This window comes from Filicampus tigris, chromosome 13 (genome assembly GCF_054856515.1).
Source record: "Filicampus tigris isolate MCC_2025a chromosome 13, RoL_Ftig_1.0, whole genome shotgun sequence".
Taxonomy (NCBI): Eukaryota; Metazoa; Chordata; class Actinopteri; order Syngnathiformes; family Syngnathidae; genus Filicampus; species Filicampus tigris.
Genome location: NC_141229.1, coordinates 20,169,768 through 20,194,163, shown reverse-complemented (window position 1 = coordinate 20,194,163; position 24,396 = coordinate 20,169,768). Strand labels below are relative to the sequence as shown.

Genomic DNA, 24,396 nt, shown 5'->3' with positions numbered 1-24,396 from the left:
TGTTCAGACCTTGCATATTTAGTAATATCTTGTTATGATCTATTTTACCACAAGGCATTAATTGAGATACTATTAAACTGAATGTATAAAAAGTCATCTTTTATATGTCACTTCCTATTGGGAGGTGGCTGTCCTAATCTCTAGCGCCTAAATTTCAATTCATGAGAAAAAATGTAGAAGATTTTTGCCAATTTACAAAATACTTTACTTTAATAGAACATTTTGGTTGCTTTTAAATGTATGGCGAAAGATTTACATTGATTTTGTTTGTCTATAGGCTGGGCTTCGTTTTAGCCACATCCCCAGAAATTTCACCAGTAAGAGACATTACCTTTATGTTGACCACTGGGCACAAGGCGAGTAATCAGTTAGCAGCATTACTAAGTTATGTGCCCTCCAAAGTCTGAAAATCAGCATGTGGTTTTAAGGACCGTCACTACCCAACACCTCATTTCGGCAATAAAATGAGCACTTTTGATTTTAATGCTAAATGTACTGTTTTCTATCTCTGTACACATGCTTAAAACTGTCTGTGGTAGCCACATTGTGCCTAGCATTGTTAATAACTATAATAAACTATAATAAAACGTCACTACCGAAACGGTAAACTACGTTTCGGTAGTGACATAATGGTTTCGGTAGTGACAAAATGCTGTTTATTTTTGAATAAAGTAAGTTTTGAATGATATTATACATAGATACATATGTCATACATAGATCTTTCTGATTTTAACAATACTCTATTTCATAGTTTATCTCAATTTGAAGGGAAAAACACCAAAATGCCAAAAAGCCTAGCAGACACAGGGTTGTATGTATATATCTATGTATTATATTATGTAAAACTTACTTTATTCAAAAATAAACATCATATTGTCATTAAAGAAACCATTATGTCACAACCGAAACCTATCTGTATGTTTTGGTAGTGACTCTTCCGGTTTTATTTCTCCCTTCAAATTAAGATAAAATATGGAATAGAATATTGTTAAAGTCAGAAAGATCTATGGATCACATATGTATCTATGTATTATATTATTTAGAACTTACTTCATCCAAAAAGAAACATCATATTGTCACTACCGAAACCATTATGTCACTACCGAAACCATTATGTCACTACCGAAACGTTTCGGTAGTGACATTTTATGATAGTTGTTGACAATACTCAACAATGCTAGGCACAACGTGGCTACCACAGACAGTTTTGAGCATGTGTACAGAGATAGAAAATGTACATTTAGCATTGAAATCAAAAGCGCTCATTTTATTGCAGATATGAAGTGTTCGGTAGTGACGGTCCTAAAAACCACATGCTGATTTTCAGACTTTGGAGGGCACATAACTTAATAATGCTGTCAACTAATTACTCGTCATGTGGCCAGTGATGAACATGAAGGTAATGTCTCTTACTGGTGAAATTTCTGGGGATGTGGCTAAAACCAAGCCCTGCCTACAGACAAATACTCTTTGCGTTTCGGTAGTGACATGAAAAGTTGGGACAGGTTTTTTCACATAAAAACTTCTAATTTGAAAAAAATCTACAAAATCAATGTAAATCTTTCACCATACATTTAAAAGCAAACAAAATGTTCCATTAAAGTAAAATATTTTGTAAATTGGCAAAAATTTTCTACATTTTTTTTTCATGAATTGAAATTCAGGAGGCGGCACGGTGGACGACTGGTTAGCACGTCCGCCTCACAGGTCAGAGGTCGTGGGTTCGATCCCGGCTCCGGCCACCCTGTGTGGAGTTTGCATGTTCTCCCCGTGCCTGCGTGGGTTTCCTCCGGGTACTCCGGTTTCCTCCCACATTCCAAAAACATGCATGGTAAGTTGATTGGACTCTCTAAATTGCCCCTAGGTGTGATTGTGAGTGCGGATGTTTGTCTCTGTGTGCCCTGCGATTGGCTGGCAACCAATTCAGGGTGTCCCCCGCCTACTGCCCAAAGACAGCTGGGATAGGCTTCAGCACGCCCGCGACCCTTGTGAGGATAAGCGGTATGGATAATGAATGAATGAATGAATGAATGAAATTCAGGAGTTAGAGATTGGGACAGCCACCTCCCAATAGGAAGTGAAATATAAAAGTTTTGTACATTCAGTTTAATAGTATCTCAATTAATGCCTTGTGGTAAAATAGATCATAACAAGATATGACTAAATATGCAAGGTCTGAACACTTCATTGTTTTTTTAAATTTTCATTGTGGGACAGCAATTTCAACCAATTCGGTAGAATGGCTCATATAAATAAAACTGCCTTGGCTTTCTTGTGTTCAGGTTCATTTGATAAAGGCAATTAAGTTCAACCATCAAAATATGATCTTATGAATTTCCAAAATGAAATGCCACACCACAAAATAGAAGAGTGTTCAAAAAAGGATGCAAAACCCTTGGTAGTGACCCCTTAATCTTAAGCAAGCCACACTGATGTACTCACCTCCAACACAGCATCACCAACGAAGAGCTTCCCTGTCTGATCGGCTGCGGTCATCAATGGACAAGCATTAGCGGTTAATGAAGACATTACAAAATAATTGTTCATTTTATATGCCCATAATATCGTGGAAAGAGCAATCAGCGTCTTCATCTGACTCAAATTTAGGTAGCATCTAACTGGTTAGAAAAAGAACATGAAGCATGAAATCTGAAAATAGGTAGGACGTATTTTTAAGACACATGGGGTGACAATGAAACTTCTGTATAATAACGACTTGTAAAACTGTGAAAATGCAATAACATTTAGGAAGGCTTTACCTTAGGTAACATAATCCAAACCATAGACAGTTGAAATATATCAACATGATGAACAAACTATAGGATTATGTGTGTGCCTTCAGCTGCTCACAATATGACACCACTTTGGACGTAAATTCTGAATCTGTACAAACTGTTTGATGGCCTCTTGATGGTTAAAAAAAATCCAAAACAACAATGGAATTGGGGTGTCTTATAGTGATGAAATTCATATTTACTTCATAGGCAAAAACTCCGGTGGGCATACTAAATCAGCATCTTTATGTCCAGTGGATTAAAAATGTACACAAAGTTAAAGTTGTCTCTCACCTGTACATTTTTTTCACAAATCCCAAAAAGTAATAAGTAGAATTACGCATATAATTGGGACTGTGTTAGTAACATAGAAGGCATACAAAAGTGTCTGTATATGGTGAATTAACTAGTGTTGATTCATTGGGAGTCACATCAATGCCATCACTTTAGCCCTGTCTTTATTCCGTTGGATAAACAATACAAGAAACATGTCCTTATGCAGTGTTTTTCCTACATTCAAAATTGAGAGGCGCCTCCAGCTAAAATGATTGGTATTGCACAACACAACGCGATTGACTACGCATTTTAAGTACAGTTGCAGCGTTCGCCAGTATGGAGGCGCTCAATCAGGCCTGGCCAGCCCGCGTCTCGCATGTGGCTCTTTTTTCATGTGGCTTTTGAAATTATTTTCGCTCTGAACTTGCAGCACACCATTGCCAATCCCATCCATGTGTAGGTGGTGAGGGGCGTCACCACAGAATGGAGCACTACTGGGCGGCGCTGAACGTACTCGGCCGTCTGTCACAACACCTTAAGCGGCGCCGGCAGATCCGCTCGGATTGAAACATTCTACTTTACGGGGGCACCGTTGTGACTTCAGAAAGCGTTTCCAATAGGAGAGGGGCTGGTAAGTGATTTATTGCTATTTTGGTGGACTTATTTACAAGTCACGGCATGAGGACAAGGGAGGAAGCCTGGAAAATACAGTGCATTTACTGTATTAACACTGAGAGATACACCTTGTCTCCTCTTGATTTTCCTTTTTTGTTTTTTAATGAGCAAAGACTTTCTTTTGTAACAATGAAACATACATTTTGTAAATCAGTAGGAACAGCTTCACTTTTTACTTCCTGGTCGGCCACTGCGTCAGCACTTCCAAATATGGGCACGCTGTTGCGAATCTGATAAAGGGTTTGTCAATTGAACAGATAACATTCGGCAAGTGAGCTGCCAGCTACTGTACCGGTATGTGCATCTCACTCATGCGCTTTGACGCAAATCAGATCAAGGGAAAAAATGTCGAATAGCGTCGCCTACCTAGTTCACTTTCGAAACGGGAGAGGAAAAAAAACAGAGCATAACGAAAATATGAAGTTCAACACAGAGCATTTTATCACAGTTTTTGTTGAATGTAATGGCAAAACCACAAAAAAACAACAAAAACAAAACATCAACACCAGCACAAATACACAGCAAAGCTAGCATATCTTGCGAGCTCATATGATGGTCTATTTTATGTGCGCACATATGTATAATGTGGCTCTTTGCAGTAACACTTTAAAAAATGTGTCTCTAGTGTGAATAAATGAATGCTTTTACGTGATGATAGTCATTCTTATTGGAACTCCAACTTAAAGTATGTTCCCTGTAAAAGAAAGCGAGTAAATTGAATTTAAGAGAATAAATGCACGTCATGGCACTTGGTCAGGATGGTACCACCTGCGCCTCAATCTGAAAAGCCTTGTTATATATGAACACATATATTCATACATACATAACATATTTCTAAAGGTCTATATTTCATTAATTCCCATGTACACTGTCAAGACTCATCTTTGCAATATACAGTATTTGAAAATAAATTATGCTTGCAAGGTCATCCAAAGCCATGAATATTTTCTCTAGTTGTGAACATTTCTTGTCACCTTGATAAGACTTCTAGCGGTGAACTTTCAATTGCGATAAACTAAGTTCTTACCTACTTGATCTTTGAAAATCTTGGAAATAACCACGGGCACATTATTCTCGGCACCCCCCTGAAAAACAGGAGAGCGGCAATGAAATTGTCGACCTCAGACAGGAACCTTTGTTAGACAAAGCACTTTTCATTTCTACTTGAATGTTTTTATCATCAAAATGGATCTGCTTACTTTGATGCTCAAGCCCAAACTGCCAGTTTCTGGTCTTCGCAGTACTACAGTTCTGTGCTTTAGAAAGTGTGAGTTTCTTATTGGCAAAACGATATTGTGAATGTGACAAGTGGTCAGGAGTTATGCAGCATGAATCATAATGCATCTGAAGCCCCCAAGGGGCACTTACATTTACTTGGGATTGGTTTCCTCTTGTGCAAACCACATCCAGCTTCTGTATGGTTAATACCTCTGAGGTCAGTTTCAGGCAGACGTCATAGGAATTGTTGGTCTCCTCATTGTATAGCAAAGCAATTCCAGATTTCAACTGTTGGAAATGAGAAGTGCATTGACATTTTGTAGAGGAATTAAAAGCACAATGAACGTGTAATCATTGATCTTCAATGAGTCAGGGGTATAGCATGTCTAGCTTTGGGTGAGTCGGTTTGCTTGACGTTATGAACGTGGGAACACGATTGTCACGATAGACGGTAGAATGACAGCAGTCATTTGCTTCCGGACCATAAGACCACAATCCCATCTGAATATAAAAGAGTGTACCCTATTTCTAGCTTCCAAATTAAACATGTTATTGTCTGTGATCTTTCACTGTTCAGTCTTCCTTTGCTGATGACGGAAGATGATGGAATGCCTCAACCGTGGAGCACAAAATGGAAGAATTGTCCTGTCTGTACTGATGCCTGTTTTCTTGGCTTTTACTAGTGTCACTGGCGTTTGGGGCGGTGGGTGTTGGGGGCGGGGGGACAAACTTTCCAAATACGTCTGTTTATTTTACTCATTTGCTAGCTTGTGCATTTAATATTACCGTTAGGCGACGGAGACAAAAATGGAATCAGTATTATATTAATACAATAAAGGCAATCTAATTAATTAAATAACACTACAATAATAATGTATCGTATTCTGGATAATAAATGTATGTAGTAAATACATATATAATCCTGGTTACAATAGGTTTTACTTACTCATTCCGAGTGTGACCGAACCTCATGGGAGCTCGAGGAATCGTGGCTCTAGCCACTGGAAGTGACGTAGATATAGCTAAACCGCTCGCTACACCATAGACTGTACAATTTCCATGCGCTACAAACACAACACATTCAATGGCGAGCGATGTTTTGGAATGAGAGTATTTTGAAACACACAAGCCGACAGAAGGGAGCGTTATTAGACCGTTCATGATTAGTAGTCACTGAATCCTCCGGGGGGCGGCACGGTGGACGACTGGTTAGCACGTCCGCCTCACAGTTCAGAGGTCGTGGGTTCGATCCCGGCTCTGGCCTCCCTGTGTGGAGTTTGCATGTTCTCCCCGTGCCTGCGTGGGTTTTCTCCGGGCACTCCGGTTTCCTCCCACATTCCAAAAACATGCATGGTAAGTTGATTGGACACTCTAAATTGCCCCTAGGTATGATTGTGAGTGCGGATGTTTGTCTCTGTGTGCCCTGAGATTGGCTGGCAACCAATTCGGGGTGTCCCCCGCCTACTGCCCGAAGACAGCTGGGATAGGCTCCAGCACGCCCCGCGACCCTTGTGAGGATAAGCCGTATAGATAATGGATGGATGGATGGATGGATGAATCCTCCGGCTACTGTGATGTCACATCTCCGGAAAAAGCTGAAGATGAAGCGGTCATTTTTACATGCAAACCTATTATATAAGTGCCAATGTTAAGCTCACTCAAGTGTCACTTTAAGGAGGTAAATTGGTGCCAATCATTGCCTTTTCTAACAGCCAGTATCAAAGCTTGATCTCACTCTTTCACCAATTTTTGGACTGATTGGGTCATCTAGGGAAGGATATTCTTTCTGTAGAAAAGAGAACCATTCCTTTCAGTGCATGTTTGCTGTCCAAGGTAACCAACTGTGTATTTGCACCAATACCAGCTACAAAAGGGACTGGTGGGATTTTTTTTCTCTCTTAATAATGAGAAATTATGAGGGGCCATTAAAATTCATATATTTCCTGTCTTGGCTCTAAATTAAAAAAAAAATAAAGATAATGAAATACCATGGGTTTTAATAATGCAAAGGAGTTAGTTTCTTTATTTGCTAAACAAACATATCAAGATCTGTACACAGTCACATTGAAACTTGAATCAGGATTTATGGCACAATCTCTTGACATTTAAATATTTAAAACAGCATCAAAATATGGTTTTAATTAGTCCCTGGTTTTGCAGTCAGTTCATTATGAATGTATCTTTGATCTCTTAAATTAATCATAAAATTAAAAGTGGAGTCTTCATTTTGATCCAGTTCTCATCTCTCAAGGTCCCTGTCAGTAGTTTAAATGTTGATATCTATCTATAGGGCTCAACTAAAATAGCATTAAATTGACATATTGTACAAAGACATAGAATAGTTTGCCCATGAAGAGCACAAATGTTTTTGCAGGATTCAAACATGCTTTCAGGTATTGTTACTGGCAACATGTAAAATTTCAGGAAACTAATTTAATGTTCCATTTTCCTGACGACTAAGTTTATGAATATGTGATTTGGCGTCCTTTCCCATTATTCATATTCGTCCAAGAAAATATTCAGGATTATTTTTGTTTGGATTACAAAAGCATTACTGTTCACACTGCACTGAGATAAAATAATCCTTTTGCAGTCCCTGCCAAAAGACAACCTCGGGCGTGTGACCAGAGGGTTTGGTAATTCTTTATGACATGCATGTCACTTCTTATTTATTTTGAAAGGGATAAGACTGGGTGTGATTGCCTGATAATTGTATTGCATTGGTCCATCGTTAATCCCATTTGTAATGATGTGAGTTTGAGGTGTGCTTGGTGTCTTGTTCACTCTGGAAACAGCTAGCTGTTAAAAATTGGTCGTGGTTGGTGGTTGGTGGAGAAGAAAAAATTTAACGCGATTATTGTGACTAACATTATCATGGTTATCATAACTACCAAAATATTGTTTACCTTAAAAATGATTTCACCCTGTGAAAACAAAAACAAACAGAATTGGCAGCTGTAGACACATTTAGCTATTATTCTTTGCAGTAAAGGGGTGGTGCATATATTCATACACAGAGCTGGCCATTTCACTAAAAATCGACAAACTTCCACTAGCATTGCAAAATAATCTTTTGAAAACATTTCCCTCTCTGGCCCTACCGTATGTTCTCTAATTTAATTGTAATTAATTATTTCAAAACATGTGATGCCACAGCGAAAAGGTGTGACCGAAACGTGTCAAGCGGTGCCATACACGCAGGCTGCTGTTTTCTGAGTTCCTTCACTGCAAACAAGGTCACTGAAAATGAAATTTGAAGATTCAAACAATTTGCGAGTGGTTTTAAGACACTGAATTTAGAAGTGCAAATATATTAAACTTCAACATCTTTGGTCACTGTGCAGACAGTCTTAAATGTTTCTCAACTATCTTATCCAGATGCTGGAGATGTCCTTTCGGTTAAACATGGAGACGGCACTGTATGATTTATGCCAGAGGAAGCCTCAAATTATTCAGAGTGTGGAGATGTGACAAGCGCTTTGTGTGTACAGATACAGTGTACAGAACAGTACACAAACAGTGGATATAGAAAGTCTACACAACAATGTTCCAATTCAAGGAGTCAAAAAATGTTTGCAAGCAGCCCACTCTGTCAGTAGATCATGCCTCTGCATTCATTCACAGTATACGTGCAGGGGATGCGTCGGAAGAATAAGTATAGATGAAGTGCATAAGTCCAGGTGCTTAAAGGACACACAAGCGACCGGCCCAATATTGCCTTATGTGATTTCCTGGCTGGTGTGTTTTCAGAGTGGCTCTCACTCGCCGCATCCTTCTCAGGAATGATCTCAAATAACCTCAGACACTTTCTGGACATAACAAGGCAGTCGCTGCATTGCAGACTATAGAGGGAATGGAGGCAACACCTGAGCAGGTAGCGTGCAATGGCGGTCGAGTGTGGGAATTCATTTATAAGGTCAGAAGAGATTACAAGTATACATTTACATAATATAACAAGATTTTAAAAAGTGCATTCAGCAACTTGTTCTCAGATCATATTTGATTGAGGTGCAGATGACTGAGAGCAATCCTTGATTGGTCCCGCAGGCTACCACTGTACTGCATTTGAGCATATTCAGAGATAAAAATTAAGTGAATTCAGGAAAATGCATCTCTTGCATTCTTTTTTCACCAATGATCTTGAAATATGTATAGAACACTCAGCTCATTGAAATATGCATAGAACACTTAGAGGATTTCGGGTCTTCCTTGGCTCCTTCTTTCAAACTCACAGTTAAAAGAATAAAGTTATGTTTTTTTTCTTAGTTTGTTTAATGCCAAGTATGTATACAGAGGCTCAAGTATATATCCAGAGACTCTGTGTTTGCACCCATAGTACCCCTGGAAATAGTAGAACCCCCTAATTTGGGGTAGAAAAAAAAGGTACAATTTGAAATCAGTCCGCTGATAGTGTAGTGATACACACGCCTGAGTTGTGTGCGGGCAGCGTGGGATCGATTCCTGCTCAGTGACAGTGTCTATGTGTGCCCTGCGACTGGCTGGCGACCAGTTCGGGGTGTAGTCTGCCTTCGCCCATTGACGGCTGGGATAGGCTCCAGCAACTCCCCGCGACCCTATATAGGATAAGCGGTTTGGAAGATGACATGACATGACATGACATGACAATTTGAAATCACAATTTTAGACAAACATCAAAGATCAAACTTGACCTAAAAAAAATTTGAATTCAGCATCACGATTTTAAAAAAATAAAATCACGATCATGACTTTATCATGATTCTTTTTTTACATCATTTTTTTAGACAAATGTGCACATTTTTGACCATTTTCCTCACGTTAAACATATAAAACATATTTAAAATGTATATAAAAGCCTAAAAGAAAAAAATGGCATTTTAAGCTAAGATTTCTGAACAGGTTTTAATTTGGAAAGTGCCCATTTTTATCAAAACAGTGAATGTAAACATAAAAGGTAACATCACGTAAACATAAAAACACAGCTCGTAACGCGGGTATAGTGCTTTGAAGAATCTTTTAAGCCCCTCGTTTTCCACTGTTTTAATGGCAATCATGTCTTCAGCAAGGTAATAAGTCACTGCCTCAGTTATTTCTTTACACTGCTTGCTTGTTTTTTTCATATGGAGTGCTCTTGTTAAATGGCTGTGTTACCGTGGGTTGCGTTAGCTTGGAGCTAGCAGCTGCCTCCGGCTACCAATGGTCTGATCTCTGTTTGCTTTGGCTGTCGGCGCTGTCGCCCGAACCGAGTCTCTGCAAACTGTGCAAATAACTGGTTTGCGCCTTCTCCTCCGAGGAAAAGCCAAACCAAATCGACACTGTGGATGTGGAGTTTCTTTTCGGGACCAACTCCGCTTCGTGGTGACTTTCCGCTCTCGCTTCCCGCTATACAAACAAACAGGGAGGCGGGGAGTGTCACGTACAGTGCACTGTGCGTGCTGTGATTGGTTGGTCGGGTATGCATCAGCGGCTTTGCTCCGCCATAGAGCTAAACTGTATAGAATGTGCCATGTAGCCAATCAAACGTTCTTTTGGCTCAACACGTTAAAGTCCTTAACGATCTAATATCGTCATATCGCCCACCCCTACTATATTTACTCATTTAATGGTGACCTCATTTTAAGTTGTTTTTTTATAATCCAACCGTTAAGCAGGTTAAGATAAGATAAGATAAGATAAGAATGCCTTTATTGATCCCACAGTGGGGAAATTTTCGTTGTTACAGTAGCAAAGATATAGGTCACACAGGGGCGGCGGCATAATGTGGCCATTAATGTATAACATTGACGGCAAACATTTAGAATCAAACCTATGTAGATATACGCAGTAACATGTGTATATACACATGTGTATACACACCAACCTACATCTACATAAAAAATATGAGGAACACTCATTTCGGCCTGTACATAGTACAGAGGAAAAAATACTCTAAGTGACAGTGCTGCAGTGCTGTAGTGAAATGTAAGGAACAGCATTGGATAAAAATAAAACTAGACTAACAGTAGTGGGGAATGTTGAGTATTGCACGGTATTATGTAGTGGGGAATATTGGGTATTGCACGATATGAGCTCAGGTGCAGGACTGCACAATTGCACTAATGACCGCCAGTTTGTAGAGACTACACAATGTTCTTGTTAAAGAGTCTGACAGCAGCAGGCAAGAAGGAACGGCGGAATCTCTCCTTTGCACAGCGAGGGTGTAACAGTCTGTCACTGAAGGTGCTGTGGAGTGCTGTTAGGGTGCCCTGGAGGGGGTGGTCCGGGTTGCCCAGCATTGATGACAGCTTGGCCAACATCCTCCTGTCCCCCACCGAGTCCACAGAGTCCAGGGAGCAGCCCAGGACAGAGCCGGCCCTCTTGACCAGTTTGTCCAGCCGCTTCTTGTCCCGGGCCGAGACGCCGCCTGCCCAGGTGACCACTCCCTGGAAGATGACCGATGCAACCACCGAGTCATAAAAGTTCCTGAGGAGTGTCCCCTGAACCCCAAAAGACCTCAGTCTCCTGAGTAGGAAGAGTCTGCTCTGACTCTTCCTATAGAGGGCGTCTGTGTTGTCGCACCAGTCCAGTTTATTGTTCAGGTGAACACCCAGGTACTTGTAAGTTGAGACTCTCTCAACATCTGTTCCCCGGATATTCACTGGTGCAGGTGCAGAGTGCTGGCGCCTACCGAAATCCACCACCATTTCTTTGGATTTCCCCGCATTGATCAGGAGGCGGTTCTGCTGGCACCAGTCCACAAAACCCTGAGTAAGTTCTCTGTACTCCCGATCATCTCCGCCTGTGATGAGGCCGACAATCGCAGAGTCGTCAGAGAACTTCTGCAGGTGACAGGTAGGGGTGTTGTAGTTGAAGTCCGAGGTGTAGAGGGTGAACAGGAAGGGAGCCAAGACAGTTCCCTGTGGGGCCCCCGTGCTGCAGAGGAGCACGTCAGACACACAGTCCTGTGTCCTCACATACTGTGGCCGGTTTGTGAGGTAGTCCTGGATCCATGTGGTGAGGTGGTGCGCCACCCCCGCCCGCTCCAGCTTGTCTCCCAGTAGTGTGGGCTGGATGGTGTTGAAAGCACTGGAGAAATCAAAGAACATGATCCTCACAGTGCTCCCCGCCTTCTCCAGGTGGGAGAGTGAAGTGTGGAGGAGGTAGATGATGGCATCATCCACACTGATGCCAGGCTGGTATGCGAACTGGAGTGGGTCCATTGAGGAGCTCACCAGGGGGCGCAGGTGGACAAGGACCAGTCTCTCCAGGGTCTTCATCAGGTGAGACGTCAGCGCCACTGGTCTGAAGCTGTTGAGCTCCTTCGGGTGGGGGGTCTTTGGCACCGGGACCAGGCAGGATGTTTTCCATAGCTGGGGGACCCTGCCCAGCTTTAGGCTCAGGTTGAACATGTGCTGGACAATTCCACACAGCTGGTCTGCGCAGGATTTGAGGAGCTGGGGGCTGATGCCATCTGGACCCGCTGCCTTCCTCGCCTTCATCTTCTTCAGCTGGTTCCTCACCTGAGATGTTGTGAAGGCCAAGGCTGGACAGGAAGGAGTGGTGGCTATCTGGTGTAGCTGGGAGCTGGAGTCTGTGGAGAAAAGAGGGGAGGGGGTGACACGCCCAGCAGGAGGAGTAGGTGGAGACTGCAGCAGGAGAGACTGAGTGGAGGCAGGCATCTGATCGAACCTATTGAAAAAGAGATTCAGCTCATTTGCCCACTGCAGGTCCCCCTCAGTCCGGGTCTTGGGTTGTCCGTGGCCTGAGATGGTCTTCAGGCCCCTCCAGACTCCCCTGGCGTTATTCTGCAGCAGCTGCTCCTCCATCCTCTTCCTGTAGGACCTTTTCCCCTCTCTGATCCTCCTCCTCAGCTGGCGCTGCACAGTCCTCCGCTCCTCTATGTTGCCTGACGCAAAAGCCCTCCTCTTCTCCTTCAGGAGAGCTTTTATGTCTGGTGTGATCCAGGGTTTGTTGTTGGAGAAACACCTTACTGTCCTGGTGGGTATGGTGTTCTCCATGCAGAAATTTATATAGTCTGTAACAGTGTCCGTTAGACTACTAATGTCTTCCCCGTGAGCATCGCTGAATACTTCCCACACAGTTGTGCTGAAGCAGTCCTTTAAGGCCTCCTCGGCCTCTCCAGACCATCTCTGAACCGTGCGGGTCACAGCTGGCTGCCTGCGGACCAGAGGTTTGTACACAGACTGGAGAGCCACCAGGTTGTGATCAGCTTTGCCCAGCGGGGGGAGGGGCAGTGATGTGTATGCCTCCTTGGTGTTGGCATAGAAAAGGTCCAGTGTTTTATTGTCTCTGGTGTGGCAGGTGACATACTGTGTGAATGAAGGCAGAGAGGAGGAAGGGGAGGCATGATTGAAGTCACCAGAGATGAGTACCAGGGCATTTGGGTGCTGTGTTTGTAGCCTGCTCACTGCTGCAGTCAAGACATCACAGGCTGTGTCGCAGCTGGCAGCTGGTGGGACGTAGACGGTCACCGCGATCACGACTGGAGAAATGTATTTTTTTTAATGCATTTGTTTTGGGGTTTTTTTTTGCATTTGACCCACAAGGGTCTGATGCAGTTAATATATTTTTAACCTTATAGGCCACCCCTCCCAGCAGCCGTATTGCATAGCATAACTTAATTCATTTCCGGTTCTGGTTCTTTTGAGCAAGTCTGGAGTCTAGACACTTAATAATTTGCCTGCTATTTTGTTGTTCAAAGTTTGATATTCTGATATGTGGAATGTTCAAATCTGAAAAAGTGTCGAAAATCGCTACACAAACTTGTCTTTCCCATGTGTGTGTAAATTAATTTGAGTATATTGATCAATTTATGGGCGGCACGGTGGTTGACAGGTTAGCACGTCCGCCTCACAGTTCAGAGGTCGTGGGTTCGATCCCGGCTCCGGCCTCCCTGTGTGGAGTTTGCATGTTCTCCCCGTGCCTGCGTGGGTTTCCTCCGGGTACTCCGGTTTCCTCCAACATTCCAAAAACATGCATGGTAAATTGATTGGACTCTCTAAAATTGCCCCTAGGTGTGATTGTGAGTGCGGATGTTTGTCTCTGAGTGCCCTGCGATTGGCTGGCAACCAATTCAGGGTGTCCCCCGCCTACTGCCCAAAGACAGCTGGGATAGGCTCCAGTACGCCCCGCGACCCTTCTGAGGAGAAGCGGTATTGATAATGGATAGGTGGATAGATGATCAATTTATTTATGGTGTACAGTTTGCAAATTATTTATTTATTGGACTAAATATCAGTTTCAATATTCATATTTTAAAAAATACATTTTGTTATTGATACAAATATCAAAAGGCAGTGATCCCCCACCATAGTCAAAACATTTAACAGTATACCAAACAATATATAGTTCAAGATCCTCATTACGTTTATAGTATATGTTTTCTTTACCAGCCATGGTTGCAAATTTCGCATTTTGCTTTTAAAATGTCAAAAGCATTAATAAATGAATCAATCACCAACTTAAAAAAGTAACTTAAGGTAATAAGTTACTTATTACTCTACACAGACACTAATATTGTAAAGAAACTTTTTATCAGAGCTGGAAATTCCGTTTCGCCCTGACGGATGCCTATTTTTGGAATGGAGGATGGGGGACAACACATTTAAAAAAAGGGACAGCCTAAGCAGGGGCAAAGGTGGATTTTAGTCAGCCCCACTAATCGCCCACCATGCGTGTGACGTGGTCGCGAGGCGGCCAAAAGTTAGTCTCAACCTACTCGGCGAAATGGGCAAACGACAAAAATTGCCTGAGAATGATTCAAACGCGCCACTAGTTACCCAATTGCGCGTACTTACTTGCGTACTTACTCCCACCCCGGCGGGAGCACTGTGCACTGCACACGTTCGGTCTGCACGGAGGGGAGAAGGAGAGGACAATTAAATTTTTATGAATAAGGACGGAGGGACGAGGCCGGAAGGGTACCCAGGTCACGGACGGAGGACGGGACCGGCAAAAAAGGGTCAAGTGCCCAGCTCTGATTTTTATATTCAAAGGCTACTTAATGAATGAAATGGTGGCAGATCGAATAGTCATCGGCATTGACTGTTTGGAAATGTGTCATTAAAAAGAGTGAGAAATGGAGTCAATATATCCTGGAAACATTTATAATACTCTATGCTATATCTGTCATTACCTGGCGTTTTCCCATTTGAGAGAGCTTTAATGGCTGCAATGACTTCTGTTTCCAGTACATCTGACTCCAAATTCTCCTTTTCATTAATATTTATAGGGAGGATAATGTTATATCTTTAAAAAAAATATTCTATATTGTCATTATGGCCACAATACTCATATTTATACAGATTAGAACAAAACTACTAAAAGGAGTCATTAACAGAGCTGGGCAGTCCGTCCCGGGGGGTGGAACGATCCGTGCCTCCGCCCCGGACGGACGCCCATTTTTGGGGCAGAGGATGGGGGGTGACACATTTTGAAAAAAAGGGCGGACTAAGCAAAGGCGGAGGTGGATTTTAGTCCGGCCCACTAATCGGCTCTCATGCGTGTGATGCGAGGCAGCCAAAAGTTCATCTTAACCTACTCAGGCGAAAGGCTTTTTAGGCTTCTTTATACTCCCGCGTGGGCGCAGGCGACAACTGCCGCACTGCATTACGTGACCGACGCAATGTGCTGTGAGACATGTTGGCAACAAGTCTGCAACACATGCTGCGCACACGTCAGAAAATGTCTCTGCGTATACGACGCCGCGCGCATTATCTCTCGTGATCGATCCGTTATGTCACATGTTGTGATGACGTACAGTTTCCCGCGGCTCGTCCCGGCAATTTATTTTAAGGAGGAGGGGATCCACCACGCAGCTTGTTGCTGCTGCGAAGCAAACTAGTTTGGCAGCGGCGTGGGTGTGATGTCACGTACTGTATGTGTGTGTAAAGAAGCTACACTCGCACATACCACCTTCACTGCCACCTTCCAGATTGTTTACGCAACATAATTAAATGCATCATCTAGTCATCTAGGTCCCTTTGTTGTAGCACGCACGATATCCATTGTTGTCGCTGTCTTTTTGATCGCTGCTCGGAAGTAAAAACGCCCACTGGAATTGGCCATAAAAAGGCAGAGAAAATTACGCCCTGCGAGTACGTCGGGTTCATCAAGTCGAGTTCATGCACTTCTTCTGGCGTCTTCCCTAACAACTGACACAGAAGGACAGTGTTTCGTTGCGTCTTCATTGAAGCTGAACAACCTCACTCTAATTCACCGCTCTCTCTTTCTTCTTCGCTCCGGAAATGCGCCGTAGCAAACAATATCAAAAGGAACAAATATTGATTGATTGTGTCTATTTTCTAAATAGCTTGCTAGCCACGAATAGGCAACACCCCTTATCCCATACTTCTCCAATTTTAATAGTAGTTTTCTTTTATCTATTGTGTCAAATTCTTTATGTAGATCGAGGTACAAACTAATAGAATATTTGTTATCTTCGTTAGCTTTTTCAATGTTCTCTACCATTTACATAACTGCAAATACTTAAGCAGGATAAAAATAAATATATACGCATAACTAGGGGTGGGCGATATATATCGTTATCGAGATCATCGTCAATCTTGATTTCACGATGTGTAATTTTACATTATCGAGTATTAATACTGCCTCGAAAAGCGAGTCAGCCGACGGCCGCAAAGTACGAGGAAATTCATTCGCCGAATCAGCGGGCAGGACCCGGTCACGTGAATCTGTCCGCACTGCAGCCGAGTTGTTTCAAACATGGAGGAGTGTCGAGCGGGGATTCATAGCGAGGCGCGAGTCCACGTCGTCCGTAGTCCGGAAATGGTTTGGGGTTGACAAGACTGACGTCGGTGGGCGCGGGCGTGCTGGAGCCTATCCCAGCTGTCTTCGGGCAGTAGGCAGGGGACACCCTGAATTGGTTGCCAGCCAATCACAGGGCACACAGAGACAAACATCCGCACTCACAATCACACCTAGGGGCAATTTTAGAGAGTCCAATCAACTTACCATGCATGTTTTTGGAATGTGGGAGGAAACCGGAGTACCCGGAGAAAACATGCAAATTCCACACAGGGAGGCCGGAGCCGGGATCGAACCCACAACCTCTGAACTGTGAGGCGGACGTGCTAACCAGTCAACCAGCGTGCGGCCGCTTTCGCCTATATTAATTAATTTAAATGTTTAAAAGTATTTTTAACCCTTTCATGCATTAATTATGATTGAATGTTATTATTTAAAATATAAATATATTTTTTTAGTTTAATTAATATAGGAAATCAACTTTTAAATAGCTGTCCACTGTAGTGACCACTTTGCATGAAAGGGTTAAAAACAGATGCCGTGCTGAGTATTTTTAATAGCAAGAAGTGGGAGATGAACTTAACTGCCCATGGGAAGATCTGTTTTCTTTCAAACCTTTGCCATCACCGGCGCAGCCAGCGGTATGCAGAACTTATGTCCATAATGCGAGCAAAGTCTGCGCTCTTAAATTAAGCCGGTGAGGAACCGCAACCAAAATGGCACTCTGATCTTCATGCAGGAAAGGTAGAAGGACATAATAATTACAGCATTGTTCATGCTTGTGTAGCGAGCGAAGTTGAACGACATGGTAGACATGGTGCTACCTGATGCACTTGATTGATTGATTGATTGATTGTTTATTCTGTCATCAGTCATCATTACAATCCATAATATATACACAACAAATCAGAATGGCACCGGCAGAAGCTAATGCTTATTTAAGCCTGGCCTTTTCTCCCCCTGAAGGCAATGAAAAACTACATTTACCTATTTACATTTTATGCAAACACAAAGACAAAACACAAAAAATAGCAATAAATAAATCATCATCTAAATCATTCTCTGCGACATTCCAAAATAGCTTTTTTTTTTAAAAATAAAAGTGATTCACAGGTTTTCCAATGCATATTTGCATTATTCCAATATTTCACCCCGACAATAGAAACACATCTTCTTTTAATTCCCTTAACTGCTTTTTGAACACTGAACTTACAAATACCTCTTAAGCACTATTGAGACTCCCGGATTTCAAAGAGCCTTCGGTTTTTGCTTTAAACATTATTCGCATGATTTTATAATAATATATGTCTTTTAACTTCATAATGTTTGATTTGAAAAAGAGTGGGTCTGTATGTGCATAATAGTGAGTCTTATTAATAATTCGTATTGCTCTCTTTTGCCGAACTACAATTGCATTTAGTGTAGTTTTGTGTGTAGATCCCCACAATTCTACGCCATAAGTCAAATAGGGAAATATCAAAGAATAATAAATTATGTGTAAGGCTTTATAATTTAGAAGATGTCTTGACTTTAATATTGCTATTGTTTTAGAAATGTTTCCTTTTATATAGCTGGTTAGCACGTCCGCCTCACAGTTCAGAGGTCGTGGGTTCGATCCCGGCTCTGGCCTCCCTGTGTGGAGTTTGCATGGTCTCCCCGTGCCTGCGTGGGTTTTCTCCGGGTCCTCCTGTTTCCTCCCACATTCTAAAAACATGCAAGGTGAGTTGATTGGACTCTCTAAATTGCCCTAGGTGTGATTGTGAGTGTGGATGTTTGTCTCTGTGTGCCCTGCGATTGGCTGGCAACCAATTCTGGGTGTCCCCCGCCTACTGCCCGAAGACAGCTGGGATAGGCTCCAGCACGCCCCGCGACCCTTGTGAGGATAAGCGGTATCGATAATGGATGGATGGAAGGAATTTTGTTTCGAAAACTCGTTTGATATTAACATTACAAATTTTTTATGTAATATTCCCTTTTATTTTTTCTGATTTCCAAAAACCATAAATTTGGTTTTCTTGATATTCAAAGATAATTTATTTACATCAAACCATGACTTAATATTATCAAACTCTCTTCCAACTTTGCACAAAAGCTCTTTTAGATTTTTCCTCGAACATAGCACATTTGTATCATCAGCAAAAATTACATATTTGAAAAAATCTGTCACTCTACTAATTTCATTTATATATAATATAAATAGTTTTGGACCAATAACTGACCCTTGCGGTACCCCATTTGTAACCCTTCTAAACTCTGACCTGTTATTATTCATTTTTGGGGACAAATCTCTCCCCATAGAATTTGGTCGATGAGACGAAGTGTCGTCACAAGTGCCTGGTCATCCTGGATGAGGGATTCCCCCATCTGTGGTCCCTTCTCAAGGCTTCTCGTTTTTCCCCAGCTGTTTTTTTTTTTTTTGTGAAGCCCTTGGAGACTTTTTGTTTTGTTTTGTTTAAGGGCTGCATGAATAAATTTTACTTGACAATCACAGTAGTGAGTTTGCCGGCTAAAACAACACACTTGAACAAGCCTGGTTTGTTAAAAAGTGGTCAGTAGGAACGGCAACTGTGTCAGGCTGTCAGCATCTAAGTGCGCTGAGTCATTTATGTCTACTGTCTGAAAAGTAATCTGACGGCTTTTGCGCTGCTGGCCACGAGCACTGCCGCCGCTACAAGCACTGCACAATACAGTGTTTCCATAATTAAGTCGCGTGGGTTTTTTTGTGTGCCCTTATGTGGGAAGTCAACGCAAACATTTTTTTTCAAGAATATGTTCTATGCAAGCCCACTAGTTGAAACAGGGCATTCTGATAAATATTGCGTTTGTGGAATAAGTGTTAATCCACTCGTTTTTTGGCATCTCTAGGGGGCGGCCATTTTGTCTTCTGTCGACTGAAAATGACATCACAACTGCTCACAATGACCAATCACGGCTCAGATTCAGAAAACAGGTCAGGCGTGATCGTGGCCGACAAATATGCGTGCATTGAAACTCCCGAAGGCAGACCGATGTGTATGCTCTGTAACCAAGTCACTAGTGGTGCTAGGTATCATCTTTGATCCGTACAGAACAAGAATCACAGTTCACGAACCGTGGAACAGTGGGAAAAAACAAAACTCTGAGCATTTTGGCAACTTGGGGTGAAACGAGTCCTCAAATGAATGATACAGGATTTTTTTTTTCTTCTGCCTCTTGTCCCAACACTCAGACATGTAAAGGAAGCTGCAAACATACTCAACGCCTCCGCAAAGGCTAACTTCAAAATAAATCTTACCAAATAATGAGGTTGCTAAGTAGAGCAGCTAAACTAAGACAAAACACATAGATAAATGGTAACAGGTAAACTTACACATATATGGGCCATTCTACTGAATTGGTTCAAATTCAGTTGGAAATTGTGTGAAATTTCTATTTTATTTCAGAAAAACTTGTATTGTATTCATGTTGCACCATATCTAAGGGGCATATATATAGTAAAAGTACAGTCAACATTCAAATAGTATTTTCTAGCCTTTCCCAAATATTTCCCCTGTGCCTAAAATGTGTCACTACCGAAACACACAATTACAGAAGAATGAATGAATGAATGAATGAATAATTAATTTGAACATGAAGAGAGAAAAAAGAAACAATAATTACAATAACAATGAAAAAATAAAATTAAAAAAATAACAACAACAATCGAAAATGAGTACACCTAACAAAAATCTTCCATGCTCAAAACGGAATGGGAAGAAGTCTAAAATAAAAATAAAAATAATAATTCTACTAGCCGATTCATATATTTTTCCATTCATATTTGTTTCCATTCCGCCCTCTAGTATTTTTATAAATTAATATACATGGTTTGGACATCAAAATCAATCAAAATGAATTTTTAACAGAATTTAATATTAGTTTTTCCGAAATAAATCAAAATTTATATGCTATTTTTCATAAAATTTCATAAAATGTAGAAAGTTGATCATATTGACTTCAAAAGTCATCATTAATTAAAACAAACATACTCTTAAACAATCATTATCAAAAATTGTTGGTTGATACTTCAATACTTTTTATTTTTGTTAAAACATCAGTTTTTTTCGGTAGTGACTGCAACATTTTGGTAGTGACCATATTGTTGCTGCTGTTGCAGTAATACTTTGTGTGAGGGTAGCATTGTAATCACTTAACTAGTTTTGCTATATTTTAACTTTTAACGTGTATTATAACTAATGAAACATTATTTTTTTCCATTTTCTACTGCTTTGTGCTGTACTCAGGGTCGCAGGGGGTTGGAGTTGATCGCAGCTGACTTAGGGCAAAAGCAGGGTACACGCTGGACCGGTCACCTGTCCATCACTGGGCTCTTTGAAAAACTGTGGTTTCACCTTCCAAATGAAAATGTAATTGGAATGACAAACATTTTTGTAACATACATTTCCCTGTATGTATGTTCCCTCTCTCTCTGTTTTTTGAGAGACATCCGGTGGTCTTGTCTTTTGCTCCGTGCTCTTCTGACTTTCCTTTGCTCTCTGCTGGATAATTCATTGGTAGACTTCAGCTTTCCTTCTTCCTTCCATCTCTTATTTCTTTTTCTTTCCTTTATTAAATATTCTTCGGATTTCACTGGGTCATTGTAACCCTTCGCCTGTACTCTGTCTCTGCTAGGCTTTTTGGCATTTTGGTGTTTTTCCCTTCAAATCAAGATAAAATATGAAATAGAATATTGTTAAAATCAGAACGATCTCTGGATGACATATCTATCTATGTATAATATTATTTAAAACTTACTTTATTCAAAATTAAACATCATATTGTCACTACCGAAACCATTATGTCACAACCGAAACCTATCTGTATGTTTCGGTAGTGACCGTTTTGGGTTCATTTTTCCCTTCAAATTTTGATCAAATGTGGAATATAATATTGTTAAGATCAGAAAGATCTATGTATGACATATGTATTATATTATTTAAAACTTACTTTATTAAAAAATAAACATCATATTGTCACTACCGAAACGTTTCGGTAGTGACCGTTCTCGGCAGTGACGTTTTATGACAGTTGTTGACAATACTCAACAATGCTAGGCACAATGTGGCTACCACACACAGTTTTGAGCATGTGTACAGAGATAGAAAACACAACATTTAGCATTAAAATCAAAAGTGCTCATTTTATTGCAGAAATAAGGTGTTGGGTAGTGACGGTCCTTAAAACCACATGCTGATTTTCAGACTTTGGAGGGCACATACTTAATAATGCTGTCAACTAATTACTCGCCACGTGCCCAGTAATAAACATGAAGGTAATGTCTCTTATTGGTGAAATTTCTGGGGATGTGGCTAAAACCAAGCCCTGCCTACAGACAAATACTCTTTGCGTTTCGGTAGTGACATGAAAAGTTGGGACAGGTTTTTTCACATTAAAACTTCTAATTTGAAAAACATCTACAAAATCAATGTAAATCTTTCACCATACATTTAAAAGCAACCAAAATGTTCTATTAAAGTAAAGTATTTTTTAAATTGGCAAAAATCTCCTACATTTTTTTTTTTTTTTCATGAATTGAAATTTAGGAGTTAGAGATTGGAACAGGGCGGCACGGTGGCCGACTGGTTAGCACGTCCGCCTCACAGTTCAGAGGTCGTGGGTTCGATCCCGGCTCCGGCCTCCCTGTGTGGAGTTTGCATGTTCTCCCCGTGCCTGCGTGGGTTTTCTCCGGGCACTCCGGTTTCCTCCCACATTCCAAAAACATGCATGGTAAGTTGATTGGATACTCTAAATTGCCCCTAGGTGTGATTGTGAGTGCGGATGTTTGTCTCTGTGTGCCCTGCGATTGGCTGGCAACCAGTTCAGGGTGTCCCCCGCCTACTGCCCAAAGACAGCTGGGATAGGCTCCAGCACGCCCCGCGACCCTTGTGAGGAGAAGCGGTACAGATAATGGATGGATGGATGGAGATTGGAACAGCCACCTCCCAATAGGAAGTTACACATAAAAGATGACTTTTTATACATTCAGTTTAATAGTATCTCAATTAATGCCTTGTGGTAAAATAGATCATAACAAGATATTACTAAATATGCAAGGTCTGAACACTTCATTGTTTTTTAAAATTTGATTTTCATTGTGGGACTGCAATTTCAACCAATTCGGTAGAATGGCTCATATACATATGATAAACTTTGTAATAATCGCATATTTACACTTGAAGAGACATTTTTCGACACAGGTACAGCAATTCCACAGAATGTCGTCAGTTTCCCGCAATTTTGGGCATATCCTCAATGAATCTTGGGTAATAAGTTTCCGTTTACAGGCCATGGATGCGGGCTCAGCCAACGTGCGCAACAAGGACGCAAAGGGGGTGGGGCGACAGAGCACTTCGCAGAATTGAGACAACCTTAATTCTTTAAATATTTACAAATTTTAAATACTGCTTTGCTGCTTTAGTAAAGCTTTTTTGGAGACATTGGTCCTGCTGATTAAAAAAAATTGAATTTTGTTATCTAATCATTGCGCAATCTAAGCCAATGTTTACACACGTGTGACTGTTATTTAGTGACGCGTAAATGAACATGGCGGCCAGCTATATAATTTTAAACTCGTTTTTAAAGTTATTAAACGTACATGAAAAATGATGACATCATTCAATTAATTTTGGACACAATATTATTTTTACTGACGCAAATGGCGTAGCCTACATGCGGGAAATATACCTTTTAAGTTTTAAATATTTCTGAATATTCAAGTGTAGCAAAATTAAGCTTAGCTTCTACATTATGTTTGTGTAAAGGCCACCGAACCTATAGTCATTGTGTGTTTTCAAAATGTGTTTTTGCTCATTACTTCAAAGAATCACATCGCGTCTGAAGCTTTTTAATTATTATTATTTTATTTTTTTTGCCCACCGGGGCAATGTGTCTCGGGAGGAAGGTAAAATGCAGTTCACAGATGACACTATCAAATGTGGGTTGACTTACCGAAGTGCTGGGAATCAAAAGGCTGGCAGGTCGCTCGATAGGCTGGGGCTGCTGCTTCCCGGGCACGTTCATCTCCCAGAGCCGCTTGTCTTGCTCACTTCAGCGGACTTTATCAAGTCAAGTCTGCCGCGGCCGAGCGGCGGCTTCAATGAGGAGCGCCCTCTTCATCCACCACATCGTCCCAAACTATGCAAATCACACCCAAGCTCCGCCGTGCTCCTCCGAAGCCGTCCGTGCGTCACAATTCGGAGAGGCACTGTTAAATTCAGCGCCAGCTACTCGCTGACTGCCCGAAAAACATCAGCAACATCAGAGTGTCTGTCCGTTTTCGATTTCTCCACACGCTGCGTCACATTAACCCGTTCATTGACACAGTGTCACATCATGTCGTTGAAATGTGTTCTTTTTTTTCATGTGCTTTTTGAACAGTGGCGGAGCTAAACCTTTATCCTTTGGGGGCATGGGGTGGACCCGGCTATCTCTGCAAACCAAAAACTTGAAAACATGTTATCAGCAGCCATATATTTAATATTAATTTCAGAAGCTGTCACACACACGCACACACAACATTGGACACACCAGTTACAAATATACAGACAAAATATTTTTCAATAGCTGCAATGTAAATAATAATAATAACAATTACAATAGCGGTGTTCCACCAGGGCTTTCAAGGCCTGGACTGCAAAAAAAAGCATCTGACTTGCATTTAAAATGTTGTATACATTTGTAAAATATTGCA

At 41.4% G+C, this 24,396-nt stretch overlaps 1 protein-coding gene across 1 annotated transcript in view; it reads right to left on the bottom strand.

The window, feature by feature from the left end:
• The window catches only part of sntg2 (syntrophin, gamma 2), an 81,945-nt gene extending 57,910 nt beyond the window's left edge, over window positions 1-24,035 (bottom strand). Inside the window, exons 1-5 of the mRNA XM_086050627.1 lie at window positions 23,655-24,035; window positions 5,094-5,231; window positions 4,925-4,981; window positions 4,753-4,810; window positions 2,443-2,486 (exon numbers count right to left, since the gene is read on the bottom strand). Of these exons, the coding sequence (XP_085906753.1) occupies window positions 2,443-2,486; window positions 4,753-4,810; window positions 4,925-4,981; window positions 5,094-5,231; window positions 23,655-23,726 (369 nt within the window). The 5' untranslated portion in view covers window positions 23,727-24,035. The remainder of the gene's footprint in view (window positions 1-2,442; window positions 2,487-4,752; window positions 4,811-4,924; window positions 4,982-5,093; window positions 5,232-23,654) is intronic.
• Between the last annotated feature and the right edge of the window lie 361 nt (window positions 24,036-24,396).